Source organism: Mesoplodon densirostris, chromosome 2 (assembly GCF_025265405.1).
Source record: "Mesoplodon densirostris isolate mMesDen1 chromosome 2, mMesDen1 primary haplotype, whole genome shotgun sequence".
Classification (NCBI taxonomy): domain Eukaryota; kingdom Metazoa; phylum Chordata; class Mammalia; order Artiodactyla; family Ziphiidae; genus Mesoplodon; species Mesoplodon densirostris.
This window is the reverse complement of record NC_082662.1, coordinates 42,953,825-42,974,141: the sequence shown is the minus strand read 5'-3', so window position 1 is coordinate 42,974,141 and position 20,317 is coordinate 42,953,825. Positions and strand designations below refer to the sequence as shown.

The following is a 20,317-nucleotide window of genomic DNA, read 5'->3' as shown; positions in this document are numbered from 1 at the left end:
TTAGCCTCTAATATATCTTTTGATTAGTGTCAGAAGAAATGGTGACTTTGAGTTCCATGTTTCAAAGAAATGCACATAGTAAGTCTTCAACAAATATTTCTTCATCCAACAACAAATGATAGCCAGCCTCCACTATGAACACAGTTGGCAAAATAACATCAAGGGCTAGTTGTTCCAAGAAAGTAGACAATAGAAGGTTTAACTGACTCAGAATGAGCAGGAGTAGATTCAATGCCACAAAGTGCAAAACAGAGGAAACCTCCACGCTGTGGTGTGTTTTTCAGAATTCGCCATCTTGACGGGAATTGTTTCTCTGCTTCCTCATATCCTGAAAAAAGAACTAAACCTCTTATAGAAAAAATACTTATGAATTACTACATTTTTATAGCTTCAAAATGAATAATTAAGAAATGAACTTTGATTTTAAATGTTATTTTCAAACCCAGAGTCCAAGGAAAGTTATTTTCAGGAAAGACCTATGACTTGTAATTTTTGTCCATTAAAAAAAAAAATCAGGGCTTCCCTGGTGGCGCAGTGGTTGAGAGTCTGCCTGCCGATGCAGGGGACACGGGTTCGTGCCCCGGTCTGGGAAGATCCCACATACTGGCTGGGCCTGTGAGCCATGGCCGCTGAGCCTTCGCGTCCAGAGCCTGTGCTCCGCAACGGGAGAGGCCACAACAGTGAGAGGCCCGCGTACCGGGAAAAAAAAAAAAAAAAAAAAATCACATATGCTATTTTTGTGTTTTACTTTTGTGGTTAAAAATAAGGCTTTCCAAGAACAACAAAAAACAAAAATTCAAGTACAACAATTACACTGACCTTATTTCTTCAACATTTCACTGCTTTTTCAACCAAAATTCATTTAAGAATTCCTTTATGGCATTCAGCATTTCTTGATCCTTGTACAGGGGGATCCACATTGGGGGGAAAATATTTCTGGTGTTTGATACAACGAGGATGTGAATAACGTTCTTCCCCAAAGCAAAAATGGTCAGTGCTAAAATGGTCTGGCTAAAGGTGAAAATCTCAGGAGTGGGGAGAGGGCACGGGGAGAGACAGAGATAAAGAGACGGGGAGGGGAGAGAGAAAGAGAAAGAGAGAGAGAGAGAGAGAGAGAGAGAAAGCCAGCAGCCTATTAGGAGCACTGACACTGCATAAGTTATTTCTTAATGAATGTACAAGGAACAGCATAAATATTACCAGAAAACAGAGTGGATGTGAACATCCAAAGCAAACTAGCTGGCTGATTGCTTTCTCATTTTTTGTTCTTTTGTAACAATTTCATTTCCAAAGTGCTTGATTTCTATGGCTGATGCTACAAAGCTATTGTGAGCACACTGCCTGAATGCTTAATGAACTAAACAACAAAATGGCTCATCTTTGGTGCCCCCAGCTAGCATCCCAAACTGGATATAATTAAAGGTGTGAACAAGCAAGCAAAGAAGTAATGAACCTGCAAAGTCAAGGTTCTGAGAAATTATTGGGCAACCTACACTGCACCAGTTCAGATTTATCACTCATTATCTCTTATACCGGCAAGGTGCAGGTCCACATGTTGGTACCCCTCTCCTCTCTTGTCCTCCAGCTTTCTTTCTTCTTTCCACTTCTAGATGGCTAACTTATGACAATTACTGCTTGTGACAACTCCCACCCAACCACAGATCACCTTTCTTTGTACACTTAAAAAGCTGCTGACCTATAAAAGCCCTCTACCCTTAAAACACACTGAGATTTAAAAAATACAAGGATGTTCCTAAAACACACACACACACTCACAAAATGAAGTACGAGAAGCTAACACAGCCAAGCTACCTCCTCCTTGTTTTTACCAATGGTTAAAGATTAGGTGCAAATGCTCCCAAAGAAAACACAATTCTCCTTTCACATATACATATATTTTAATTTGAACCCAACCCCTTGATTGAAAGAGTAGCTTCTAGTTCACAAATATTGTTATGGATTTACACATTTATGGTTTCTCAAGTGGCAACTAAAGAAAGGTGTTTGGTCTAATGGTCTGTGGGGTCTAGATATATCTTTTTCATGAATTTTTGTATTTTTCTAATAAAAGAACTTGGAATTTGTGAGGAGGAGAAGCCACTTCTTATGGGAAAACAGCCCACTTTGGTTTTCTTTCCATTTTTAGATGCGCATATACTTGCAAATAGTATGTATACACATTTGGTAATACCAAAAGAGGAAAACCTAAGACAGGTACAGGATTCCAGAAACACAAATGCTTACACTGATACACACACACACACACACACACACACACACACACACACTCCCTCTCTCTCACATACACATATCTATCAAATGGATAGGAGATGGATAGTGGGCAATAAAAGGTTGACTTCACTTTCAAAAGGGGAATTGGCCAGCTCTGTACAACACAGCCCATCGACTGGAAAATAGTAAGATAAAAGCTTGAGACTGTTTATGTCCCCTCATACCCCCCAAATTCCCAATGACATTGGGAAAAAATACTGCATTGCAGCATTTGCCAGTGCATACTCATGTGTCTAGCATCCGCTGGCCAGCTCACCAACAAATGTACATATTAAGTGTCCAGGCATATAAATTAAGTGCCTGATGGCCACAGATCATTGAAACTGATGACGAAATTTGTCAAGGCCAAAGGACTTCTGTCTATGTACAATGACCTCTATCAAGACCGCTATTCCTTACTTGCGGTACACACTGATAATTTGTTTCAGCCTTTTTTTAATTAAAATAAGTCATTAAGAAGCCAAGGATTAACTGAAGCAGCAAATCAACATATCTCCTTATGGAAGGAGTAGTTTTTGGTCTACATATAGGAGGAGAATCCACCCACAATAAGGAAATAAGAGCAAAGGGAAGAAATCAAACCAAAGAAAAGAACTTGCCCTGAGGAAACCCTTTTCATTGCCAGTGGTAACTCTTATTTGAGTCAAACACCTTGATTCATTTACAAATTCTTTTAGAGATATTTAACACACACACACAAAGCACCATTCATGCAGTGATTTCCAGATTTAAAATTTCAAATAGATTATCCCCAATAGAAATGCTAAGTTTAAAATATGTGAAGTCTAACATGTCTCAAACCCTATTTCAAGAGTTTTAATACTAAAGTGTGTAGCTCATTTTCTTTCTCTTTCTTTAAAAAAAATTCTATTGTTATTACCTCACACAATCTGGACTTCCTCTTATAACAAAATCCTTGAATATTCAAAGGACCAAGGAAGGGCTATAGGAAGAGAAAAAAGTTTTAAGGCTTTGGAAAACTATCAAACAGAAGCAAGCTCATCTATACCTGGCTAGGAGGATGACTTGAACGAATGGCAGTTAGGAATGAATGGAACTGAGATCACAAATGAATGCTTAAGTTGCTTGTTAGTTTTTTTAAACGGGATATTAAAATTGTCCTATAAATCAATGATTTTCAAAGAAATTTTTCAGCTATTTGTCCACCTATGTTCATTCAAAATTTTAAATATTAAATGATTTAACTATTATATTTCAATGAGATACAAGAATATTCTGATCATTAAAACTGTGATGTAGTCAGGTGATTTTTGCAGAAATATTTCCAATCAGATTTTCATTTCTTAATAAATGCACACTCAGCCTTTTGCTTCCGTAAAGACACACCTCCACATGCAGGTAGTAGGTATTAATATTTTTAAGACAAAGAAGCGAGAAAGGTCAGCAGTAGAATCACGTGTCTTTTCTACAACCCAAGCCAAGGTGACAGTTCCTACAGAAATTATTTTCCCCTTAACTAAAATATGCAGAAAAATTCTCAGAAAGAAATAAATTTGAGATAATCAGAAAACGGTTCTATTTTTAATAACAACATATGTTTACACACTCAAGATATGAGAGCAAGAGGTTCAAGTGTATGACAAAAAATGGGTTTTTTTATACCTCAACAGTCAAAACAAATTTAAAAAACCCCCCAATAAGAAGACAAAACAAAAAGAAGCATCTGCAAGGAAGAAAGAATGGGAGGGGTGCAGAGATTTGCAATGGAGAGAGTAAAAATTAAGAGTACTTTCAATAAAGCCAATTATATTTCCTAACCTTTTAGCATATTTCAGTGTCTTTTAATCTCTCATTCTGGGGCTTAAAATTATCACGTACTTAATTTGTCTCTCCAGAAGAAACAGTAATAGATCATCGTTTCAGTTGTTTCTATGCTACCTTCTATTCACCTAAGTAATATACCTTTCAGTCCTTCTGGCACCCACCATCATGAGAAAAAGAGACTACTAGTAAAGCACACTTTGAGAGAGAAAAAGAAAGAGATGCCTGTCACCCAGTGCCCGCATGGGTCCCAGACGTTCAGAGACGCTGGAAAAAAAATCAGCTTTTCACTCAGTTTATGCCAAGACCAGGACCAAATGCTGAATGGAAGGCAGTGGTTGCAGGGGTGCAGCCCGATGGATCCTGTGGCTGGAGGCATGGAGAGGGAGGCGAAGCAGAAGACTAGAATAGAGCTTTTCATTTATTATTTTAAAAAGTAATTTCTACTCGGGGTATAAAATGAGAGATACAATGAACTCCCCGGAACTGTAGTAACAATATCTGATTTAGGGAAAACACCAATACCACCTAGCACAAGATCATTACTTAGGGTAAATGTATTCTACCTACATTTCTCCTATGGATATTTGCTGGAAATTTCTAAGAAATCATTTGCAGAACGTATCAGCTGTGGGAGTTCACTATTATGCTTCCGTCAACTTCATTCAATATAATTTACATTTTTTTCAAACGGCCTCACAGGATTCCTTGCGATTTTTTGCAGCACAATTTCACAGCAGGGAAAAGGGGGAAAGAGAGAGAGGGAGAGAGAGAAAAAAGCAAGATTCCCTACCTCCCTTCCCCCTCTCCTTCTCTCTCTGTTTTTTAAACCAAAAAAAAAAAACCACACACAACAGGGGAGACAGAACAGATGCTTAAAAATAGATTTCTAAAAATCACTGTAAACCAGAGTTAGAAATGTAATTAACACCTATTTATAAAGAATAATTAAAGTTGGGCCGGCCACAAAGAACAGCAAAGATAATCAAGGTCCTGTCCCCCCCCACCCCCCCGCCTTTTTTACACTGTTTGCAGTGTGTTCTCATGATAGCCACCTGCTCCCTACCCGGCTTTTCCTCTGTTCGTTTCCCCGGCAACCTTTCATTGGGTTTTCCTCCCAGCTATCGCTTTCAGTTGGGCTGCTCGGTCTAATCTTATTTGTTTTACACCCATCAAAACAAGCAGCCAGACAAAGGCAATCTGCTAAGAATGGGAAAAAGACCACAGCTTTGTTATAACATCTATGCAGAGCGAAAAGTCCTCCCCAGGCTTTTCTAGCAAAAAATAAGTGAGATGGATATGAATTTACAGCCTCCCCCCATACCAAGCTTTGAAACCCTGTGAAAGCTATTCCTAGTGAAATTCAAAGTCAAAGTGGGCACTCGTGGCATCTGATCGTGCCATTTTGTGCCATATCTTCAGGGTCAACATCAGGCAACAGGAGCGGCACTCAAGGAGTTTCCCTGCTTCTTTTTTTTTTTTTTTCAGAAAAAGATGATGCTAAAAATAGATTTACTACTTTGGCAGAAAGGTTTTCTACCTCCCCTTCTACATCCAAAAGTCCTGTTCCACAATTTCATCTGCTGGTACTGAACCTCACCTCCTCCACCCCTCATTCCCAGCCTTCCCCATCACTCCGAGTAGGAGACTGAAAAAAGAAATGTGCCTTTAACTTTAACAGTCGTGCAATTCTGTTGAAAGCTCACAGAGGCGGTGGACACGCCAGCCAACAGCGATGGTGACACTGTGATTGTCAAAAAAGACACCAACCTTGCTTGGCTAAAATGTGTGTTCGATAAAAGAGGCAGTGTGTGTGCCTTGTGTGCGTGCAGTGCCATTATACTTGGAGATGGATTCTGGTTTTCAGAAAAGAGAGACACTAATAAACACACATACACACACAAACGATCTGCACAGTGATTTACGATGCACAGTCCACCATCCTTATGCGCGCGCACGAACACACACACATACACACACACACACACACACACACACACACACGGCTGGAATCTCCAAGCTGTCTTCCTCTTTTCACTTACCATCTTCAAGCCATTCCACTCCATCTGTGATCAGAAGAAGATGGACCCTCACACAGTGTGTCAAAAGCGGAAAGGAACGTTATGTAAAAGCTGACATTCCTTCTTACAGAGCTGCTGCCCAGAGAAGGAAGCAACAACTCAACACGCCAGGCACCGCTACACATACAAGCCGCCTCCTCTTTTTTATGAGGTCATGACAGGAAACTCTTTGAAATACAAGATGCAGCATTTACTGAAGCCCAAATAAATCACTCTCTTTGCCGTTTTGAATGCGCAGCCCCCCGAAACACAACTGCCCATGTCAACGTTCAGTATTCAGGAGCTGCCTCTCAAGGTTTAAATTTCCAGCACGGAAATGGAGAGATTCCTAAGCCCGCAGCAGCCACCTCGAGCCTCACAAAACCGAGGAGGCACATAGACAAACCCCCTCTCCCTTACAAAAAGAAAATCCTTCTTTTGCCATTATGGTCTCAGGTAATATAACCTATTTCAACAAACCAGCAATTATTTCAGCCCACCTCCCCTTCCCCACCCCCACCTTTATGTTGAAGGGAAAATTGACAATGACCTGTTAAAAATGACAATCTATTTCCCAACTGCTTTTCAATAAAAGGACCTACCCGCACTCTCTACACAAAAGAGATAGTAAATGTAGGAACCAAACAGCAGCAGAGAACTGAAGTCTTGTGCAAGCATAAGACTGGTCAAGGTGGATATGCTTTTCTCCCCTCCAGCGGCACAAACAACAGATTATAAATCTAGTCATACCTACCATAACCATTCTTATTGGCAAATATTGGGTCTCGCAGAGCTTCGACTCTTCTGTTAAAATTTGCAAAGATTTCAGAATATATTTTTTAAATGACTACTATTGTTATATATTTTTAAAGATCCACAAAACACAGTGTGGATGACTGTAAAGTAAATCAATTATTTTGGGGGGGTGGGGGGAGAGAAAGAAAAAAAAAAGAAAGAAAAGGAGCAGTGAGCTGAAACCCCTGATTCTAGGATGTAGATAAGAACAACTGAACAGAGCCTTGCTGAAATTGGCTCGAAGCTTCCCCTTTTTACATCCATTTATGGGACCATCTGTCAGCTGAAGCCAGGATCTGATTGGCTGGGGAAAGGAAGGGAGGCGTTGCAACATCAGGTGCTATTTAAATTAGCTACTGCCAGATTGACGATGTTAATGATTTGGTGACCTCTACAACAACAGAGACCAGATTTCTGAACTGCTTCTTGTGTCTGGTAATTAAGGCCAGGCTGAAGCAACACAGCCATACTTGTATATTTACCTTTTCCTTCCTCCCAGCTCAAAAGTACTGTAACAACTGCAGGTCACTGGCGGCTTGCAAACCTTAACAGTGGGAGTGTTCTCTATTTCTCCTGTCCTGAGGGCTATATCACCCCACCCCTCTGACTGAGCGCTTTTCCCTTATAGAATGTTTTCAACCACCCTATCTTTTTCGACAGTTGCTTTCTAGCAAAATGCATATTTAATGCCCTGCCTCTGGGCTTAAAGATACAACAAAAGCACTTTAACGTGCCAATATATCTACATTTTAACTTTATTATTCCCCAATATTGCTGATTTTTAGTGAGTAATGCTCCTTCTGCAGCTAATATGGCCAGCGTTTCAAAAGAAAGCAAGTTTGAGATCAGGCTTGCTCTGTTAACTTGGTTCATACAAGTTTGCTTCAGAAAATGACTTCCTAATAAACAAAAAAGAAAAAAAGCTGGGGGGGAGAAGGGGGGCAGCTGTCAGCCTCTACCTTTCTGCCTTCTGCCTGAGCTTTTCAAAACAGAGAATGATGAATGATTTATTTAAATGAATTTATTTCTCAACTTGGATAGGAGCATGATCTGAATTTTTAAAAATCCACTAAAATACATTCTCTCTTGGCTTTCTCTACTGCTTCAGAGAAAGGTAAAACACACTTTTGACAACAACCTCATTTCATAACCGGTACAGGGTGCTCATCTTGCTTAACTGAACACGTGATTTTGCTTCTCTCCTTCAAAGGATGTCTTTTTTCTTTAGCCTCTTAAAAGACTTGCAAAGAGACATTTAGCAAGTGTGTGGTGATGTATACAGTTTGTCTGCCCATTTTATACATTTCACAACCTCTATGCTACCAAGCCTTCAGTAGTATAGTTTTTTGTTCTAGTTTGGGTTTTAAAGCGGCTCATCTGAGGAGTTTATGTTTTACTTTTACCCCAAAGGCTAATTTATCACAATTTATTTAATTCATAATTTAGTCAATTTGTTCCTCAATAAATACACAGAGGTAACAAATATTACTAAAGACATAATTTTTCATCTTTGGCTGGAGTTGACAGTGGGATGGGATTGGACCAAGTGGAAATATAGGCCGAAAATCATGCTATGCTCTAGACTTCAAAGTCCAAGAATAAATGGGTCTATGAAAAATTAGTATAAAAGAAAACAACCTTTACATTAGAAAATTAAAGCTATTTTCTCCAAGCTACTATTTCATGAACACACATACAAATATACATATATACACACTTTAAAAATACAGATACACCATAAAACAGTATCTGTTGGGTATACAACATGAGCTATTAGACTTGAATATAAATAAATTCAGCTATTAGAAATGAAAGTACGTGAAATAGAAAAGTAGAAATGTTAAAACTATGATCCCATCAAGTGGAACACTACTGAATTAAGTAAACTTTTAAAATAATTTCTTGAACAAATGTATAAAGAGTCCTACAAGTCATAATAGTACTACAGTATCCCTTGAACTGTGCATGAAGGACAAATTCACAGGTTAAGTGCTTTAAAAGAGCTCAACATACGTACACAGGGCAGGTACAGGTGCCCCAAATCAACAACAGAAACTCTGAGTACGATCTCACCAATATCAAAATACTGTGAAAAGTAAACATGAACACAATGCTGACTAACACACAAATAAAAACAGCTCCCTGGGAACAAAAATATTTACTGTGTATTTCTCTGGAGGTTTTAAAAGTCGGAGTTTCTTAAAACCCCTTTCTTCCATCCATACTAATCTCAGCACACTTAGTGAGCCATAAATTAACATTAGGTATATCAAAAGATATTCTGGCCAGTTTTCCAAAATAGTAACTGTATATTACAGTATAAACAATTAGCTGGTTTTGCTAGGCTAAAAATCCATGCAGTTTGTATATTGATCACTTTTCCAAAAACCTCCACTCTAAAGCCTTTCAACGGAATCCTCAAACAAATGTCCTCAGAGGCCTTTTCTCTAAAGACAAAGGCAGAATCCTATTGTTGGGAAAAGTCAACCTTATTATTGCGTTTCCAGTAGTACCATTCATCTTTCAGAGTGAGGGGCTGACCGCTACATCAGTGGTGTGACATTTGTAAAGCAACAGATTCTTAACATATTATCTCAAGAATCAGGCAGGCGAGTCTCCCAGTCATGCATGATATTTTTTTTTTCCGCCACAATCCTCCACCACCACAGAAAGAAACTTGTCTCACTCAAGCAGCTAAGGCAACCTAAAAATGATATCCCAGAGCTGTGGGGCTGCCAGTGCCGCTGTATCCTTCTTACCATAAATGAGCAGTTTCTTGACTCATTAATAACAATTTCCCTTAAAAGAAGTAATCTCATATCAGTCAGCCCCTCGCCACCATGCACACATCCCAAAGGTTGCAGATATCTCAGCATCAGTCGCCGGCAGCCAGCTTTCCCACACAGAGTCCAGATGGACTGTACCAGAAGCCAATTCAGCGTTAATAACTACCTACTCCGCGCAGTGGAGAAGCCTTACGTGGCACAATGGGCTAGGAAACAGCAGCCGGCTGAAACTGCAAATAAAAAAAGACAACCAAATTCTCCAAAAGCACCAAAAGGAAGGAACACAAATGGAAGCATGAATTCTATTTCCTTGACTTCAATGAGAAGAAAAAGAAAGAAAGAAAGAGAGAAAGAAAGAAAGAAAGAAAGAAAGAAAGAGAATCCTTCATAAACACAGGAAAAAAATGAAGGGGGAGGGAAACAGATGCTGCCCAGAAAAAAGTGACAAAATATTACCTCATTATTTAACAAAGCAGCATTAAGCGTCCTGCTGATTTCAAACATCTTGCCACAGATTTTGTTTTAAGAGAAACAGATAGAATCCTTTGCAAATCACTCCGTCTGCAAAGGGTTCTTCAATTTTCTTGCGTGCCACGGAACAGTCAATATATTATTTCCCTAGAGTTCGCACATTAAAACCTCTAGTCAGTGAGCTGAATTTTCCCCTTATCTCACACACAGTAGACGCCTGTTATATGTACTGCTCTCTTTGCAAGAGCAGCCTGCCCCAAACATGGCTGGTGTTTCAACTACTCTTTAAAGTAACAGTTCACTGTATAACCACCAGGTGGGTAGAGTGCACAGATTCAAATGAACCATCTTAAAAGACTTTTTTTTTTTTTCCCCTTGGAATAGCTTTTGGGTGTAGGGTGTGACATGAGAAACGCCAGCATCCTAACAGGCATCTGTCTTGTACCTCTCTCTGTATCTTGTCAAAATAAATAAATAAAATTCCCTCTCCTGACTTACAGTGAGGAAACAAAACAAAACACCATCATCAATTCTAATAAGAACTGTGAAGAATGAAACACAAACAAGCTTTGTTTCATTCAGCAAAGGATGAAAAAGGAAAATCCAATCAACACAGAGCAAGGGGGAAAACCAAAAACTTCATGGAGATATTTTCTTTTAGTAAAAGGAGAGAAATATTGACAAGTGTGATAAACACCCAATTCAAAAGTAGGCATATGAATGAAGCACACACAAGATGGAGGCAAGAGTTTAAGGGTGTAACTTTTCTTCATAGTAATATTTGATGTGAACTTTCATGATACGAAATAACCAAAAGCTTAAAAGTAAAGACACTGAAAAAGACAAACAAAAAAGCCCTGAGCACCTCTTTTTAAAACACAATTATAAACAACCACAACAGCAAACTAATGATATATACTTCCCCAGTGCTGTTCTTTTTCCCTAAGATCTACCTCAAAGTGGAACATTTCTGTTGTGTACAATTTTGTCTGTACAGTTAACTTGGCGTCTCCTTTGTACAATTCTATTCCAATTAATCTGCTCCTCTGCTAGGAATAAATAGAATGTCTCAAGTTGAAAGCCCCAAGTGATGAAGGGATGATGTTAAAGGGATAAAGAACCACCTGGACAAAAATAAACCTCATCACTCATATCATTATATGACCTGTTTTTAAGGAGGCTTTTACTACTCACAGAGTATGCATGCACCATTCTGTGTTCCCTCGTATCTAAAAGAGAAACCAACATACACAGATACCTGGGATTTTGTTTTCTTGGCTGGACAAAATTAAAGCCCTGAAACTTCCACATCCTCTTGCAAACACGGATGTCGATACTAGTATTTTTCCAGCCCATCCGGCAACATTTAGCCATATACAACAGTGACTGTCTCCTTCATCTTTAAGTCAAGTCTGCATCACTTAATACCATTTAACCTCCTCAAATATATTAAGTTTCAAGTGACAATTTTTAACTGGGGAGTGAAAAGGAGGAGTTGCTCTCATCAAATGCTAGTTGTATGAAATAAGCTAATTTGTACACTCACCATATGTCTTAAACACTAATTTTAAAATGTCACTTTCTTCAAACATTAAAATGTAATCAGCCTAGTAAATAAAATATTCTCGAGTTTTCTTGCCTTGGTGATAATTTAAAGAGTGTTTATCTCAAGGTAACCTCTCTATTTTGGTTACCAAGGAAGGCTTTTGATTTGTAAAGGGAAAAAAGGAGATATTGGGGACTGGGGGAGTGAGAAGAGAAACCACAACTGTACGTAGCTGCACAAAGGGAAATAAGATGAAGCGGGTTTTTAAGGACCCATCGTCTTGTTACCCTAAGGCAAATCCAGCCAATCAATACCACCCATTGACGGTCTACCATCTGCCATGCTACCCAGCGATGTGGCTAAACAGACCTGTTCCATATGACCGTAGCCGGCTCATTTTCAGTCGATTAGAGCAGTTCCAGAGCATTCACATGCAATAGCACAAAACTCCAAGTCAGACTGAGCCTCTCTTCACACCAGTCCCTCCGAGCACAGCTGCAGACCTTTTCCTCCTGTTCCGGGTGTCTGGATTACCTCTTCTTGCCCCTCAATAGAATTATCAAAATGGGGTGGGAAGGTAGAGTGAGCAGACACTCACATATCCACACACACACACAGATAATTGCTGGCCCTTCTTCACTGTCATGCAGAAATCGGGAATTCCATGTGCTCTGCCCTAATGTGATTATTGCACACCATTTAAATAGCGTCATCAGTGACTATGACCTGACATTTTCCTGTGGTTCAATTTCTTTTTATCCTCTCTCTCTTCCCTTGAAAAATAAACCTGAGCTGCTGGCATTTCTTCTTTTAGGGAAAATACAATCAGTATGCCCAGACAATGGTATACTATATTTAAGAGTTTCTGATAAAATTTAAAGCCTGATTTTCCTTTGATGAATTGTGGTGTTGGTTTTGTCTTTTTTTTTTTTTTCCTGCAGAAACATTAAATCAAATGTTGTAAGAAAATGCAAACATACCACAGAGGAAAGAACGATGTGCCAGACTGACATGGCGTCTGTCAGTAGGATCAGGAATTCACTGTTGATGTGCTATTAGAGGTACATGACCTGACTGTGTCACGCCTTTCTCTTTCCTAAGTAGTTTTGTCTACTATGGATTGTGGGAAAGGGCTAGAAGAGCGCTACTATGTGGAGAAATATGACAAATGGATGTATAGTCAACTTATATGACCAAGAGTTCACCTAGGCAGGTAAACTAACTTAAGGGTAGATCCACACTTGATCTGTTTTCTTTCCATACTCCTAAGCCTATGCTAGAAGAGCAGCGGAAAGCAGAGGCTTCTTTCCAGAATCAATGCATGATTTTTCAAATGTGCCTTTGCTCGCATGCTTAAAGCACTAGGGTGTCTTTCTGGGAAAGAAAATTTAAAGGACAGGAAAACTACCTTACTTACAAAATTCTAAAAAATGGTAAGTACACATTTATCAAAGAAATCTAATTTAAGGGAGTCCCTCTCTGGACTTTTCACTGATATATTCTTCATCATAGCTTAAGAAAACTCAGCAGGGTCAATGTGCAAACACACAGAAATTTCTGAAGATCTCTATATTAAGGGATTTGAGGCCTTTTCATTTCAGTTCAGATGAGCTTTACTAAAAATAAAATAAATAAAATTTAAAACAAAGAAACAAACAAAAAAACTTCTTAGTATAGATATAAATTTTCACAAATCAAAGGCCACTGAATAAATGAAATATGGAGTAGCTACTCATACCACTAAAGGATGCAGTGTTTAACGAGATTAATACAGTATTGAAAATAATTCAGTGTAGGGCCTTTTAAAACTCTGGACTCATTTATAATTCTGTAACCACAAATAAACAGATGTACTGTAAAAGACAAGGAAGGTAACTTGTGGAAGAAGGAGGAAGAGGAGGAGTAGAAGGAAGAAGGAAAGGTAGAGGTAAAGGGGAGGAGAGGAGAGGGAGGACAAGAAGAAAGAAAAATAGTAGGAGTTACAGTGTGAATAAAAACTGCTTTTTTACTAGGAGTCTACTGTACATCAAACACTGTACTAGGCATTTGACATGCACAATCTCACGCAAGTGACAATTGTTATAACTAAGAATTCTTCTAGAAAGTTGTTTGACTCATCTAAAAATAAGATATCCCCCCCTCATACCACAGAAGAGTATGCTTAGTAAATATGTGTTGAATAAATGAGAAAGATGGGCACAGACTAGAAGAGAAAGCAGAGGGAAGATGGAAGGTGTGTTTGACTTTTCTCAAAACAAACAAAGTGAGAGAGAAACAAAGAATTAAAACTACAAAGCACAAAATCTTAGAAGGCAGGATTAAGTCCCCAGCCCTATCCCCTACTTCCTCTTCCAAAACTGGCAAAACTCCTTACATAGTGTATCTGCTCAGCAAACACTGATTCATTTAGCTTCTTTGTCCTCCACCCTTTATAAAACAGAGCATGGCTCCAGGCAGCATTCCAGTCATAGGGAATGAATGAAGATCAATTGTTGCCCTCATCAACTCAAATACTATCCCAAGGCCTATTTGTTTTGATTCAACTAGGGATTGCTGAACACCTTCTCAAGGGGGAAATGATATGCTAGGCTCCTTAATCTTCAGTTTCCCCCTCTGTAAAATGGGCACAATAATACTTCTCTTAAGGTTTGTTGCCAGAATTAAGTAGATATAGGCTTGGTGGAGGCAGCACTCTAAATGGTAGCTATTATTATTAATGTGGAAAATAGGGAAAAACTGTATGAATTAGTACCTGGCTACAAGATAAGTCAATCTTGTTGAAGAAAATACAATTCAAAGCCTCTCTAAACAATTAGAGCATAAAAAGACAATAATAACTAAGAAAGGCTAAAAGGTCTGTTCCTGTTCTAATGAAAAATGTCTGCTGCAGATAAACATTTACTTAGTCCTGTGTGCAAAGTTCAGTGCTAAAATCTTAACATGAAGAATAAAAAGAAATAAAAGTCACAGTGCTCACCAAGGAGCTTACAATCTGGCTGGCTAGGAAAGGAGCTTCATTTTTATGCATAAATCCTAATAGTATAAGGAAGAACATAAAGAGCATAGTATCAAAATGAAATACTGACAGGCAGTCAATGCTGAGGATACCACCTGAGTGATGGGGAAGGCTTCATGAGAGAAGCTGGAACTGAAGCTAGGCTTAAAGAATGATAGGATTTGTTTTGGACAGTGGAGGGTATTTCATACAGGAACAAATGTTGGGGAGGAGGGCAGGAAGGAGATACTGGCAGCCAGCTCCTTCTAGCTAGACGCCCTCTGAGGTCTCCTCTGAATCTATCCCAACCTATTCCATTTTTAAAAGTTGTAAATAGAGGAATATTATGATATGATGACTGTGGGAAAGAGGACCTCTTATACAGTAAGTACTTTTATGAAAAGAACAAGAATTAGCATTTATTGAGCATCCACTATGTGTCAAACATTGCATTAGATGCTTTGCCTATAAATCTCATTTAATCTCACAACTCTGAGATTCCCAATAAGAAAACTAAAGATTAGAGAATTTAAGTGATTTGTTCAAGATCATACAGCTAGTAAGAGGCAAATTTAGGTTTCAAACTTATATATGTTTAACCTCAGTCCACACTCTTTTCACTATAAATTCTACCTTATATAGAAAAGTGTAGATCTAAAAAACTTAAATCTTATTCTCTGTTAGTCTGTAATCAGAAACTAACATCCAGAGTAATGCTGTTGCCATCTGCTGACATTTAAAACAATAACAATAATTTTAAAAAAAGAAAAAGAAAAAAACATCCACCTAACATACACCTGTAATTTTAGTATTTTGCCACCAGGTGATGATAGAATCCTGGTCCTGTGAAAATTACAAGGGTCACACTTTTGTCTGCTATTATTCTGTGTGTGTGCTATTCCCTCCTACATCTCTGAAAGTAAAGGTAAGAGTGCCTGATCTTCAGATGGAATCATCTATTAAAACCCCAAGACATTAAACTTTCCAAATATTTTCCAAATTTTATTATCAAAAATTCAACTGTGAGCATAATTCTGAACTTCCACAATTTTCAAACAATTCTATTACAGATTGTACTCAATGAATTATAGTTCTTTGTTATTCTCACACTGTACTGTGAGCTTGCAGGGTAGAAATTGTATGTTATTTGCCTTATATCCCCAGCATGTAGAATATCAGTACCTTGAACATAATGGGCACACAATAAGAGAACATAAATAATTGATTCCAAATATTTTAGAACTTTTGAACCAAATGCTTAGGGCACAATGATTTGGTACTCATTCATTAATACATAATTTTCTTTTTCAAGTCACCCTTACTGTTTGCTGGGTTATTGTAAAAAGACCTTTTCTGAGGTTGGTCATCAGCAGAAGCATTTCTCTCAGTGGTCAGGCACTTCCTTCTGCCTTAGTCAGGCACAGTCTACATTCATTATAAGCCTTGCCCTCCTCAGTAGCCTAGTTTGCCTTTTCAACCCTCGTATGTCTAGGAAGGTCGCTTCCTCTCTCTACAAAAGGTGAAGGAAAAAAATGTGAAAAACAAGAGAGGCATGCTATATAACTGTCAGAAAAAGGCAACTCTCCACTTGACCCTTTTTAGTCCTTTCCCTCTCTGACTCTGAAGCTGGGGGAATGATTTAACTACTTTTAGGCAGAAGAGTAAAGTTACACATTAGTGCTGAGTAGCTGAGTTCCCTTAGCAACACCTTAGCAACAGCAGCTTCAAGTTCAAAATACCACCTTGAAAAGGATCACATCTTTAATGAGGATGAGTATTTTTTTAACGTAAGATTTTTGAACAGAAGTTGTAATATTATAACCCCCAAAGCCTTGTAGGCTACAAATACCTATTTCATGCTAACCTTCCTCTATGATATTATGTGGTAACCATAAAGATGCTGGGCTCCTGTGAAATTTCAGTGCCTGGAAAAGCCCTGGTCCTACTGTGAAATTATTCACAAATACATAACTTTTATTTTATCAAGACACCATTAATCCTAGGTAATTACAGAAATTATACTTAAGTTCTTTTAAAAGGGTTATTGTTATTGACCTCACTATTCAGTTTTCTCCCTTACTGAGAAGAGTGAATAACTAAAATCACAGTTTTAAAACCCACATCAGAACTTTACAAACTATGTTACATGTAACGTATGGTTCTGTGGACAGTTTCAAGAAAAATATAAAAAAGAATTCCAATTTTACCCCAAACTGGTACTTACTGATTTTGTTATTCAATACTTACCTTGCCTACTTTATTATCCATAAAATGGATCATGGGATAATCAAATAATCATCACATTTGATTTTTTTTACACTGTCAATAAAATGAGAATGCTTGCAGAAGGTTTTGCTAGCCTTCAAAAACCCTTGGAATGTAAACTGTGTGGATCATATATGTTATGTATATTATTAAAACTTCCACCTTATTCAAGAATTTTGAAATTCTTGTCATTTTAAAGATTTCACAACTCAGATAATATACAAGCTACTGCTTGAAATTTGTTCTTTATTGTCTATCAGCATATGGGTAGCTTGGGGTACAGGGAAACAAACCCCACAAGGGCATGAAACAGTAATTTCAATGGAATCCTTCACTGTTAAAATTTATTATCAAGTAAGACCACACAAACTATGTGTGCCAATTACAAGACACAGTTAGGTAAAGGACAGAATTTTTCCCCTGTATCTTTTACTTGGTATCAGTATATAGCCAAACTGTGCCATCCACCTAACATGAAATTTTACATGTGTCCATGTATAAGGGTATTACTGAAGAACATTCCTAGAACAATGGCTCTTACACACAGGAGGTGTTCAATGTGTGTTCTTGAAAGTAAGATCCATTTTAAATCACAAGGGAACAGAGAGGAGCCAGGAGGTCTCAAAGTCAGTTCCATCTCTACCGCTAATAATTCTATGACTTTGGGCAAATCACTTCTCTTTGGGCCAGAATCTTCTTGAGTAAAGAGAAATGAAACTGGATGCCAGCTCTAATATGTCAGGGTCTATATATAAATAGTTTTCAATTAGCAAACAAAATTTTTGGTAAGGCTAACTCAGATTTTCAACTGACATTCCAGTATAAGTATGCTGGCTAGGGCTTCCCTGGTGGCACAGTGGTTGAGAGTTCACCTGCCGATGCAGGGGACACGGGTTCGTGCCCCAGTCCAGGAAGATCCCACATGCCGCGGAGCGGCTAGGCCCGTGAGCCATGGCTGCTGAGCCTGCACGTCCGGAGCTCTGTGCTCCGCAACGGGAGAGGCCACAACAGTGAGAGGCCCGTGTACCGCAAAAAAAAAAAAAAAAAAAAAAAAACCCTAAAAAAACAAACAAACAAAAAAACAAAGAATTCTGGCTAAAGGGAAATCAAGCTTTTGAAGGAGATCTTAAAATCTTCCACAAATGAAGAGCCAGGTTTGTATAATGTTCCTCCAATGTCCACCCTGGTCACTAGAGTTATTTTAATAAAATACAGAACTGGAAATGGTAGGTTAAAATCGCAAAACCAACGGCTTTGACTAGGATCTTGATTAAGTCCAAAGATGCTCTCAAGTGTCATCATACTTAAAATGCAGACAGCAATAATGCCTAGGGTTGTGAAGATTAAATGAGATAATGCATGTAAGGCATGTATTACAGGGTATATGGCATACGGTTAAGTACTCAAAAATGTTAACTATGTTTTATATTAGGTTGAACACATGAAATTGTTTTCACAGGTCAAAAGCAGTCAAATACTGTCAATTTCATATGATTCAATCTATGTTCTGTTATTTTTTACCTGAAAAACCTTCATGATCCTCAATGCTTAAATCAAATCCAACTATGTAGTATGGCGTTCAAGCCTCCTTATAATCCGACCTTCGCTTAAGCTTCTTGGCTTCTCTGGGAGATTCCCTTTTATATACACTGCTCTAAACATGCCACTCTATTCTCCTAAATGGCTCTTCTACCCCATGCCTTTGTTCCTGTAGTTTCATTCCATTTGGAATGACTTCTCTCCCTGGAAAATACACCCATCCTTCAAGGCTTCAACCTCACTAGGAAAAATTAGCTGCTTCATTATCTGAGCTTTTAAAGCAGCTTGTTCTTCCTGCCTCCACAGAATTCATGCCAGAGTATTACCACAGTTGTTTACAGGTCTGTCTCCTAGAGTGTTTTCAAGGTACTCCAGGGCAAGGATTGTCTGTCTTTGTTTCCCTCCAGGTGAGCACAGTGGCTGTCTCATAGTTGGCACTCAGTAAATATTTGTTCAAGTAAAATGAATACATTCACATGGCAGGTTAAGATATGGCCTCTCTTAGAAATAAATGATAAATAGATGAATCCCAAAGTTGACTCTAAAAAGAAAAATCTTTTGGAATCTACCCTTGCACAGAATCATTTTTTCTGATGTAAGAAATTTCTGCTAAAGGACAGTCTTTTTCCCTCTAAGAAATGTTCAAGTGACTAAAATCAGAAACTCTAAAGTGGAAGTCACTCTTCAGAACAAACCCACGAGCTGAAGCCATGAGCTTTCAACAGAGACATTGTTTTATTGCTAGAGGGGGGAATGCTCTGGCTGCAACCTTCTTTAGTGAATATAATGTGAGGGTCTGCACATTGAATTCGTGCTTCTATAGCTGGAGAGGTCTTCAGTCACAGAGAACTCCAGTAAGGCCTGGATGATGTGGAAGGTATGGAAAAGAGGAGGGTGTTGTTGATGTTGCAGCTTGGAGCGTGAATTCATCACCTGCCCACATTCCCACGCTCCATGAAACCACGACTCTGGAAGAACTCTAGGAAATGCAAGTGCTTAAGAGAATTAATACTGTATTCTAAATATTATGTAACTAATGTTACTAGCTATATAGACAGTAACATTAGTTAATATTTAATATGTGTATGCATGTATGTGTAAAGTTAAATCATTATATAATTGCATATAGATAGATATATAATTAGTTTAAAAGGAGAGAAACAGTTCTGCACTATAGGAATATCATGCTATTTATGGCCAGTTTGTAACTCCAGAGGATGTACTTTCAAACTTTTTTTCCAGCAAGTGATTTTTTGAAGTAAAATCTTAGACAAACCTCTAACATATAAACAAAGAAAATAGTGCTGGTCTCCTGGTGGTGGGAAGAGTGGGCCCCACTAAACATTTACCCCACCCTCACATACTTCCTGGGGTACTCTGAGGAACTCAGCAACCAGTGAGGAAACCAATCTAGTCTAGTCTGAATGATACTGCAGTGGGAAAATGGTGAATTGAGAGTCAAAAGACTTGGGTTCCATCACCAATACTACCACCCTTAGGCCCTCCTTGTCTATTATATCTAATTTAAAGCCTTTGGTAATTGCTATCCAAGATTCCAAATGGAATGTCTCAGCTTCTGAGGCTTCCCAACCACACAGGTTAATAGTGCTTACTCCTCTCATACTATCTACCTAAGTTAAAGCTTCACAATTAATCCACTTCCCAATTATTCTTCACTTACAGAGACACAAACTTTAACAATTAATAGTGGGACAACACAGGTTTCATAAGAACCCAGTGAGGGCTTGGGAAATAAACCTCGTGTCTTTTTTTTTTTTACCATCTT

The 20,317-nt window shown here is 38.4% G+C and overlaps 1 protein-coding gene across 4 annotated transcripts in view; it reads right to left on the bottom strand.

The window, feature by feature from the left end:
- The window catches only part of ELAVL4 (ELAV like RNA binding protein 4), a 153,315-nt gene that overhangs the window by 78,070 nt on the left and 54,928 nt on the right, over positions 1 to 20,317 (bottom strand). For 3 of the 4 annotated variants that reach the window (XM_060083348.1, XM_060083367.1, XM_060083376.1), the window contains exon 1: positions 6,117 to 6,212. The exons of the other annotated variant lie outside the window; for it this stretch is intronic. In XM_060083348.1, coding sequence (XP_059939331.1) covers positions 6,117 to 6,140 — 24 coding nt within the window. In that variant the 5' untranslated portion in view covers positions 6,141 to 6,212. Of the gene's footprint in view, positions 1 to 6,116; positions 6,213 to 20,317 lie in introns of those variants that run through there. 4 annotated transcript variants of the gene reach the window in all.